We start from the raw sequence: 10,562 nt of genomic DNA on the forward strand, positions 1-10,562 counted from the left end.
TATGACCCATCCGCCACCACCCTCTGAGTGCGACCCCTCAGCCATTCCTTAGTTCTGACAGGATCTTGGATTCAAGACTAGCTTACAAGCAAGAATTTTAGGATTTTTTTAAACACTTTGCATCATAGATTATTATGAATACATTCAAACGTTTCACTTGATAGGACATGTGAGGTGGGAGAGAAAGAGGATTGCTACTATGCTTCTTTCTGACTCATTCTGGGATTTTTCTTTTCTTTTTTTTTGAGTTTTGCTGAATATCTTGTAGGAATTAAGTATGTTAAGGGTTGGAAATGGTATTAAGATTAATCTCAGTTACATAGGGTAATAGTGTTTCATCAGAAATCAATTCCTGAATGGTTTGGTTTTGTTTATGGTCAACATTTATCAGCAGACACATAAGGCTGTGGATCTTCATCTTCCCTGGTGGCTGTAAATTATGGCAAGAGTGATGACAGGACAACGATTTTGCATGATAATGTATCGTGTCAGACAACAGAGAAAGAAGGGGAAGTGTTGTAGATTCCTCTTGGAGGTCCCATGCTCCCTAAAAGAGAGACTGTGCTGTCCTATTATCCAGAAGTTTTGTGAAATGGTCTATATACAGATGGAACTGATTGCAGCAGACTGCTAGAATGACAGATCAGCACGAGTGGATAGCTTTTCAGTAAAATCAACTTAAAACACAGGCAAACTGAAAAAATATTTGCAAGCCAACAACTAGCAGAAGGATTTGGAAGCATGAAGTAATGCTTTTTTTTTAAATAAGTTGATTCAAATTGATGGTGTCCTTATTCTCAAGACTTCTGAAAGTTGCTTTTGTTTGGTAATAACATTGCTGCCTTGTCCTTTGTTTTGCAAACTACAGCATATTAATACTTTTTTGTACTAGCACAGCATTTGCTGTCTTTCCAGATCAGAGGCACAGGTGAAGCACTGTCTAGTGTCCAAAACTCCTTAATTTTAAGTACTATCTTACTGTGGAGTAAAAAACTCGGTAGCAGCACAGATGTAGATGCTTCCCTGGCTGGCTGGGGCATGAGGTTGCTTCAGTGCGGGGGCTGCCTGCCAACTAGCCCCTGCACTGAAGCACTCTCATGCCCCAGCCAGCCCCTCAGCAGCACATTGAGCCAGGGGAAGCAGCCGCAGGCTGGCAGGCTGACCCCCAGAGCCTCCTGCCAGCTGGTGCTGTTCCACCCCAGCTCCACATGCTGCACATGAATAAACTGTAGAACTTATTGCTCCAAAGTTAGTTGTTTCTGGGTGCACACTAAATGGCATGCCTGGGAGCAATAAAATGTGGAGCAATAAGCTCCGCAATTTATTCATGCACCATAATTGTATGTGTAGATGTGCCCACTGACTGATTTTATAGTGCTGAAAAAGTGATTTGTCCCCTTTCTCTCACTTTCCCCATCTGCAATATAAAAATAATCATAAAGCAATTTTTTTCTTTTTTAAGCAAAGCTTTGGAATGACAAGTCTATTTAAATACAACGTAGCAGTGTAAACAGGTAGAAGAAAAGAGACAGGTTGGCTCACTTGATGGAAAGGAAGGCTGTACAGGATTTCATGTGGGAAACTGTAATTTTTCCCACAGTAATTGCTTTCTGAGAAAAAAACCAAAAAGGGCAGTATTCTGAGCCCTGGAGTTTCATTACATGTTTCAGCATTTTGCCTTTTGAATCATATCAAAGCTATGAGCAGAAAAGAAAACTATCCAAAATGTTTATAGAATGTTCATCATTTAAAAGTAATTGACAGGTTTGTTTTCTATTACAGCAGTTTTAGTATGATAGTATCTGCCATTTACAGTTGACAGTATTGCTAGTAAGGGTGCATTAATCATTTTTTTCTCCTTCTAAAGGAGATCTTTATGAAAAGTTAGCAAAAAAACCAATTCATACCTTGGGTTTGTCCCTTCTAATTCTTTAAATGTACATTAGCTCTTTATGCAAAGATAAACTGTAACTGCTAATATCTGAGGGCATTTATATACATGCTCTGGTTAGGTGTGTGTGTGGGGCTCTCTCAGAGCCAGTCTAATTAAAGCCCCCAGTGCCAAAGTGTCTTGTGTATCAGTGTGCCCACGGTTCAAAAAGGCAGCAGGAGCACTCTAATTAAAGTTTGTCAAAAGAGGTGTATTTAAAGTGCCCCCACTACCATTTTGAAGCATGGGGATACTGGTACACAAGTTGCTAGAGTCTGCTGGAGCACAGTAATTACCATACTCCAGCAGACTAAATGAACTGAGTCTGCTCGGATATGCTGTAATTACAGTGTATTAGAGCAGCCTCACTGCTCGTGTATAGGCACCCTGAGTACCACTGAAATAAACAACTAGGTATGCAAATAAAAATGGCTTTTAATACCACATCAGATGTCTGAAGCTTTGAGGATCAGACCTTCATGGGTGACTGGTACCATCTGAGTCAGGGGGTGCACGTGCCCCCCCACTGACCAGTCAGCAGGTCCCCCTGTGGCCAGTCTCACAGACCAGGGCCAGGGGGTCCCCTGTGGCCAATCGCACTCACCTGAAAGTGGCCACAGACCTCCTGAAAGTAGCTGCAGTCACTTCCGGGAGTGCCGCAGCTATTTCATCCAGTTCTTCATTCCAGCGGGCACTCACAGGGGGGACACTGGACATGTACATGCACCCCGTGCACTCCCTACGCATTACCATTGCAGACCTTTCTAACGTAATAAAACATGGGACAAAAATCATCCTGTATCTTTAAAGATTAAGCTACACAGTGCTGGACTTTTAGAAGAAAAATTATTCTAACTGACCTGGCCTAGAATAGAAGTGTCTTCTATTTATTTACTAATTGGTTTTAAAATACATATACTCCTTATGATCAGAGACCTGAGGAAGAATGTTGTGCATTTGAAAGCTTGTCTAGCTTTATCCCGACTAGATGGTGGGTTAAAAGGTATCACAGTAAGAAATACTTGAGATATGCAAAAAGTGCAGTACAAAATTAGACGAGCACAAGTCTACCCACTCCAATCCAATTTATGTATTCTCACAGCCCTCGATAACTAAAATTAATGCAGACTTTGCCCCCTCAACTCCATTGAATTAATGAAGCTAGATGTTAATAACCAGTTGTTATTCTCTGTTAATGGCACTTAGCAGGTTGGTGTGTGTGGTTGTCCATCCTGAAGAAGAGTGAATTAGATTAATCCTTTGGTACTTGAGAGAATTAATGCAACTTGTTCATCAGTGTATTTCAGAACAGTCTGGCAAGCACATTGACTGAGAGAGATACTTTGTGGGGTTGAAAATTTAAATCAGTAATGCCTCAAAATACTTTACTTCTCTTGACAGAAAAGTGTTTACTGAGGCTGTTGTACTAAATAAATTGATCACTGGTGCTGGGGTGTACTAATAATCTTCTAGTGAGGTTCTGGTTTCAGAGGGATCAGGTCAAACATGTGCCCAGGGTTTAAATGCTTCCCCAACTTCTTAGGTTAGGAAAGCTGGGATGAAAGTTTTGCAAGAGGTTTCCTTGTGAGATTTCTAGGGCTTCTTGTCAGCTCAAGATACCCTAAGGATGATCTCTCAAACTAGTCTGCAACCCCTTCTGCTCCCAGAAGGAAGGAGAAAATGCAGAGGCTCATGAATTTTAATGTAATCACTAGAAAAAATTCAGATGAGATTTTGCAAAGAGTTTTGACAAAGATCTAATTTTATTAATCTTTTAGCATGAGCTAAAAACAGATGACCAGTTTAATCCAGGAGTTGATTAGTCGGAGATCTGACTTCCAACAAAGAAGGCCTGGGACAGTTATTTACACTTGAGCTTTAAATGGCAATTAATGTGAATTAGCCAGGGATGTTCCAGGACAAAGTGTTAACTCAGATATTTTGCAGGTACTTAATGTGGGACAATGGGCATCTGTGTAAGGTCTCAGGAAACTGTCTGTTTCTAGCCATAATGTTTATTCCTGCTGTTTTTCTGATTGCACATGGTGTCCAAAGTTGCCAATAATACTAGATTTAGAAGCATCAAAGGAGTGTAGTCAATTTCACTGTATTGTAATTGCCTAGCTGAGAGTTTGACACTGATTTTGCAAAGAGTCTTTTGTAGCACATATGTGCCACAAGGTAATGAATGAATAGTTGACACTTAAATCGTGGCAATGGTCTTCAGCCAAATTGCTGAGAGGTGCAAATGTCTAAAGAATAACAGATTGTCTTCTATTTCATGCTCTTTTTCCTCTTGCCTACACAAAAATAAATCAGCAGCTAACTATGCTGCTCTGTATTTATAGGACACAGCAGTTATCATTTGGCACAACCCTAAGTCATTCCACTTTTTCAGTAACCTTAATGCTGTTTTCTGAACAAAGATGGATGTCCTATATAATTTTAGTTATTAAGACTGACAGACCACAGATCTAAGAAATGCAGAGCAACCAAGAAACTCACAATTAAAAGCTGATCTCCTAACCGCAGCAGATGTAGGAGATACTTCCTTGATTTTGTATCGAGTATGATGTAAGCTTTGATCATATCTTGCCATGTGCGCACATGTATATAGCAAGTACTCCAGGGACCAAAAAAGTCTCTTTAAGAGGGTGGGCTCTTTAAATTGCTAGCTTACCCTGAATATCTAGTTGGATTATATTTATTATAAAGTGTTAGATCAAATGGCTGCTTTAAAATGCTGGCCTTCAGATGGAAAATGGCAAAGCTCCTAACAATGATACTCCAGCTGCTGTTTTTAAATGAAACTACAGCTTCTACAGATCTGGTGATGAAGCTTGGTGGTCTGCATGTGACTTTATAGTGTAGTGATTGTTTTGCTCCAGGGTCTGTTTTGAAGCCATTCCTGGTCATAAAGAAATGATACTTAAGGATGGTCATTTAGGACAGATGGACACTAAAAAGAGGTCTAATTAAGTCTACAGATATTTAATAATACAGAGCCAAGGACGAGGCTACAGTTGCACACAGATCAAAAGTAATTGGTTGTCCCTTGCAAGCAGAAAACAGGTATTTGGACTCAGGATTTCAAACAGATATTAGATGGATCATAAATTTAATAGCAAACTCGTACGTCCTGTATCAAGATAGTTAACATAGTTTTGACTCTAGCTGACTTCCTGCCCCTGGGGCAGGGATGGACTTGATGATCTTTGAGGTCCCTTCCAGCCCTAATGTCTATGAAATCTGTGAAACATTTGCTATTAATCTTTCTGACATTAACTACTTTACTTCTGCACTGTGCATTTTAAATCTTTATGTTCTGTTTGAAAAGCATCATTTCAGAGATGCTGTATTTGTCCAACAGCAATAGAAAGATCCCTTCCCCTATATACCAACTTCATCATCAGTCACAAAAGCAAAACAACACCCCATGCTGTTGTAAAGCATTTCAATTTTTATTTCAAAACCAAGTGTCTTTCAACTGGGCAAAAGTTCTCCTTCAGAATGGGACATGTGCAAAATCTAAAATGTGTAAGAAAGTTATTAAAGACCAAATGCCATAGAATCATAGAAATCATAAAGAAATGGGGCTGGAAAGGACCTTTGTAGGTTATCTGCCCCTGCCTGCCCTGCTGTCTTTTCTTCGCTTGCTCTGCTGATTCCTACCCATTTGCTAAGAGCTGCTTTTCTTCTCCCTTACAAACACAGAAGGATCCAGACTACACCCAGTGAGGGTAACCCTGGTAGCTTATGCTGAACAGGCTGGGGGCAGGGTTTCACTGGGCAGTGTCCACTAGCTTCTTGGACTTGTTTGAGGGCTAGTGGGAACTGGCTCATGTGCTCTGCTTGGTGTTCCCCCTTGGAGCACTTGTTATTAACCTCTCACCCTCACTCCTGTCCCTGCTAGTTGTCCCAAGAAACCTGCTGGTGTACACTTGATAGGTCCCTCTAATAATAGGGGGGAGTGATCCATGTCTGTTTGGGCTCATGCCCGTGACTCTTTTGTGCATCAAATATGCCAACCCTCTGCCTGAGGCACGATTGTCCCAATCTGAACCATCCTATACAAATCCATAATCTAACCTCTTAGTAAAATGACTGTTAGCCCTGATGCAGCTCAAGACATGACATCCTAACCTGTCACAGGTAAAGCAGGGGGACCACAGCAGCTAAATGTGCATCTGAAACATGCCTTGCCTTAGCTTAACAAGGCAGTACTGTCCATGGTCTCTCAAAAAATAGCCATTTCCCACCCTCCCTTCAACCTTTTCCTGCTTGCTTCTGGGCTGACACTCCAAAGGGCAGCTCTGAAAAGAGAGAAAAGCAGCTGGAAACAACTGAGCAGAACAGCAAGCACATTGCTGTGGCAATGGTTGCTGTTGCCGATTAATTAACGTTGGGCTCCCCAGCCCCAAAACCCAGTCCCATAAATGAAGTTTATTGACAACATTTCATAGAAACGGAACATTAGCTGCCATGATTTCTCTGCTTTACCTGTGGCAGGTCAGGGTGCTAGGTCTGCGTTGTGTCAGAGTTGATGGTAGTCTTCGGTACAGTTTACATTATGGATTGTACGAGATGCTTTGGATCAGGATGATCCTGCCCCAGGCTGGGGTTAGACTAGATGACCGCTGGAGTTCCCTTCCAGCCCGGCTTCTCTGTGATTATGATTTTCCACTGAGAATAACAGGCCATGTCTACACAAGATACTGACTGCAGTCATTTATGCAAGTTTATGCAAGTACTAAATGACTCCGCAGTAACCTGTGTTACTGCACAGTATCACCGATGAACAGCTTTGTTGGGGGATGCTGACTATGCAGTAGCCTGAGATGCTTCATGGTTTCTGCCACGCAACGCTACGGCGTAGTCGGCTCAGGCTACTGTGCAATCAGCGTCTTGTGCAGGCATGGCCACTGTGGCAGAAGGATGAAAAGACAGAGCAGGACTTTACAGCATATAGCTCCTACTGAAAGACAGGGAGCAAGATGAACTGCGCAGGCAGGACTGAGAAGGCTGTTTGGGGCACTGCCTTGGTCCTTCTCCACTCCGCAGAGCACTGGAAGGAGTTGGGACTAGGCTGCCATTCGGGCCAACGGCTCATAGGCTTGATAGCTGCTTTCTAGCTCCTGACCTCAGTAGTGCTTCAACCTCAACCCAGTAGCAGCCAGTTTGGAGGAGAAGCATCTCATCTTTGAAGTAGAGCAAGCGGAGCAGAGGAAGGGAGAGGAGAGGAACCCCAGCCTGCAGCCTACCCTCCCTCATGGACCCACCTGCAACCCCTCAGCAAGGTCCATGGCTCAAGGACTGTGCTCTGCAGTCACCTCACAGCCCGACCCTGAGCTGCAGGACAGCTCATCCCCCCAGCCCAGGGACTGTCTGTGCCAGCCATCTATCTCCAACAAATGCTCAAAGGGCTCTGCTTCTTAGAACTCATGTCAAGAGCCCAAGAGCCTGGCCCTCCCAAGCCTGTATTAACAACCTTTTATAGAAGCAGAATATTGGCTGCTGTGGCTCCCCTGCTGGGGCACCTTGGGGTGTGCTGTGTCAGTGCCTCACGCAGAGGTTACATTAGGGCTTGCAGCGCTGATCAGGGGTTGGACTAGATGACCCGTGGAGGTCCCTTCCCCCCAGCTTCTCTGTGATATTATGAACTTTAGCCAGCGCGTGTTCCTAGCAGGGCTGTCCCAGGCACTTGCTGACAGCGGGCTTTCTGCTCCCCTCAGGGGCGGGCTTGGAATGAAGAGGCGGCGGGGGAGGGGCAGGGCAGGGCAGGCGGTTAGAACCGGAACAACGTTCCGGGCCGCTGGCTCACCGCGCGCCACCCCGGCCATCGCGACATTACCGCCCCGACCCGCCTACTCTGCGCACGCGCAACTGCCCCTGTGCTGGGCGTGGCATGTTGGCCACTCCCCCTTCCCCAGCTGCCAGCCCCGCGGCCGGGGGGACATGTCTGGCCCCACGGAGCAGAGGTTGGCTCAGTACCGTGCTTCCCGCGGCGCCGCACAGCCTGCGGCTCCCACTGCTGGGCCCGACAGCGGCTGGAGGTCGGGCCGCTCCGCCCAGGTGAACTGCGAGGGGGAGGACGGGGCTTGCGCAGGGTGAGACGTGGCCCTTGAGGGGGCGGGGCTTGCGGAGGTCACGCCTCCTTCGAAGCGTTGCGGGAGCATGACAGTTTAACTGCTGGGGTAGGCTGCTGTGTGCCCGAGGGGCGGGGAGGGGGCTGCGAAGGCAGCTTGTAACAGAGGTGGCTCTTGTTCCCCAGGGGGCGCCCAGGCAAGCCGAGGCAGCGGCAGGTCCCCCCTCAGGGTGGGCGCTGTGGCTGGCAGGGCACGTGTCCTTGCTGAAGTTCCTCCTGTGGCTGGTGCTGCTGGGGCTGTTCCTGGAGCTGGAGCTGGGGCTGCCCTACCTGGTGGTCTCCTCGCTCTACTGGCTGTGTGCCGGGACCCATGGGCTGGGGCAGCGACGCCGTGGGGAGATGAGCGCCTACTCCGTTTTCAACCCTGGCTGCCAGGCTATCCAGGGCACCCTGACTGCGGAGCAGCTGGAGAGGGAGCTGCACTACCGCCCCTTGGCTGGGACCTAGCTCCTGCGTGTCCCATGAAGGCCTTACTCCAGGCAAGGACTTTCCTCCTTCCCAGGATGCAAAGGATGAGGTAGAGGCCCTCGTGGAGTTGGAAGTGCCCTACGGAGCCGGGTGATCTGAGGGGGAGAGCACAGCAACTGGAACAGTAGCTGAGGGAGAAAATGGTCCACTTCTCCTCCTCCAACACACCTGCTCTCCTGAATGTGACAGACAAGATGCTAACCATACTGTGGAAAACCACTTACCACTGGGAGGCACTCAAGTACACTGACAAGCTGGCTGGAGAACTTGCAGCTGTGTCCAGAGTTTTCTACAAGACACAGGAGTGGGTCCCAGACTTTGCCCCCCACTCCCTGCACCTTATTGCATTTTGGCTTTGGGACTGGCTCCGTCAGCTGGGCAAAAGCCTGTATGAATATGTGCGTTTGGAGAGCTCGGCCCCTGTGCTCTCTGCTGCTGAATGGCTGCTTCAGGGTGGCTCTGATTCCCAGGGCCCCCACTTCATAGGTGTGTTTTTTGACAGTTCCTCTCCGTCTCGCTCAAGGTGATGTTCAACCTTGCAGTCTCTGCTTTCTCTCTGAATGAGCTGCCCAACCTGGCTGAGAGGGTGGAAACGTTCCAGATGCTGTGGAGGAACACGGACAACTTTTTTTGGTGTCAGTTGAGAATGTATGAGAATCTGGCGCCCTTCCTTAGTGCCAGTCACAAGAAGTTGGGTGGGGACACAGTAGCTCATGACCCACAAGATGCTCTCGTCTTTGCTCTGTGCCCACACCCCTCTGTCCTGTCTCTGCCTCTCATCTGAGAAATCCCTGCATTATAATTTAATTCAAGCCTATCATCCCCTGCCTTTCAGCTGGAACCTGCAGTTGGAGGAGAGATTCTCTTTCTTGATCCTGTGCCTTTAGTCTGGGGAGACCAAAGAGCCCTGGCTTCACATAATCCAGGCAGTTCTGTGTTGTCCCCATCATGCCCACTGCCAGTTGTAGTCTGTAGCATACCATAATCACCATACACAAACATGGCAGAGACCTACACTGCTGTGCCCGGCTCAGCCACTGAGGAGATTGGCTACTTGTGATGTCTACCCCAGAGGACATATCATTGGGAGATAATGGGAAGGCCCAAACAGAGAAGCAAAGTTGAGCTGCTCCTGTTGCACTGGACAGTCCTCTCCCTGGGTCATCCTCACAGCATGGGCTGGTGAATGCAGCCCCCACACTTAGCATCTGTCCGGATCACCCAGACAAGCATTCCCTGCCTCAGTTCACTGGCAAAGGATGCTACAGTGTGGAGGAATGTGGTCTCTGGCCTTCTGCGTGTAATGTCCTTGCCCTCCCTCCCTGTCTGTCATATCCCTGTTTCCAGTTCATACTTCACTTTATCTGCCCCTTTTGTGTTTTATCTGTCCATGGCCCAGTCTTCCTTCAGGTGATCATCTCCCATGCCTGCATGCCATCTCTGCTTGTTGCTTACCATCTGTTACTTCCATTTTTCATTCCTTTTTGTTATTCTGCCATGTGTCTCTTGAGTCCTTTCAGTTGAGTCAGTTCAGCTGTTCATTGAGCCTTATTCTTCCTGTTCCCCACTAGCTCTGTGCAGCCAGGAAAAGGGCCTGCAGGGACCCCCTGATGGCTTGACTATAACTGCAGGAGCAGAACACCCAAGTTCCTTTCTTCACCAGGAAGATTTCTGCTCTTGGGGTTGTGTTACACTGTCTAATAAACAATTTGTGAAAAACCTTGACACAATGGTATGTGTGTCGTCTCACCTTGTCTCCTCTTTGCCAGGCTCCAAGCAGCTCAGGCCTTTCCCCTGCATTCCCTTTAACCTCATGTTTGTAGGAAATCCAGGTACTAAAACATCCTAGAAGCACTTAAGCAATGGCTCTTCGTAGAGTGAGCCTGCCCCTAATGGAGAGAGGAATGAATCAGTGGTGACTAAGAATGAAAGAGTACTATCTGTTCCAGGTGAAATGTCTTATTTAAAGCCTGCTAGTTTGAAATAATGGCCACTTCTCACAATGGGGTGTCTGTTCCA

The 10,562-nt window shown here is 46.6% G+C and overlaps 1 protein-coding gene and 1 pseudogene across 1 annotated transcript; both read left to right on the forward strand.

Annotated features, from left to right (window-relative positions):
- Window positions 1-7,874: 7,874 nt before the first annotated feature.
- SAYSD1 (SAYSVFN motif domain containing 1) lies at window positions 7,875-8,773 on the forward strand. The gene is made up of 2 exons (XM_019527553.1): window positions 7,875-8,002; window positions 8,202-8,773. Exons 1-2 carry the CDS (start codon window positions 7,886-7,888, stop codon window positions 8,520-8,522), a joined length of 438 nt encoding a protein of 145 aa, XP_019383098.1. The 5' UTR covers window positions 7,875-7,885; the 3' UTR covers window positions 8,523-8,773.
- On the forward strand, window positions 8,751-10,275 carry LOC109304219 (annotated as a pseudogene).
- The last annotated feature ends 287 nt before the right edge of the window (window positions 10,276-10,562 follow it).

Source organism: Gavialis gangeticus, unplaced genomic scaffold (genome assembly GCF_001723915.1).
Source record: "Gavialis gangeticus isolate Ggan-Ray unplaced genomic scaffold, GavGan_comp1, whole genome shotgun sequence".
Classification (NCBI taxonomy): Eukaryota; Metazoa; Chordata; order Crocodylia; family Gavialidae; genus Gavialis; species Gavialis gangeticus.

What these genes read in the sequence shown, in the direction of transcription:
- SAYSD1 (XM_019527553.1), top strand. Translation starts at nt 7,886, where the DNA reads ATGTCTGGCCCCACGGAGCAGAGGTTGGCTCAGTACCGTGCTTCCCGC. An exon ending in GGTCGGGCCGCTCCGCCCAG is followed by an intron (nt 8,003 to 8,201) that starts GTGAACTGCGAG and finishes CTTGTTCCCCAG; the next exon opens with GGGGCGCCCAGGCAAGCCGA.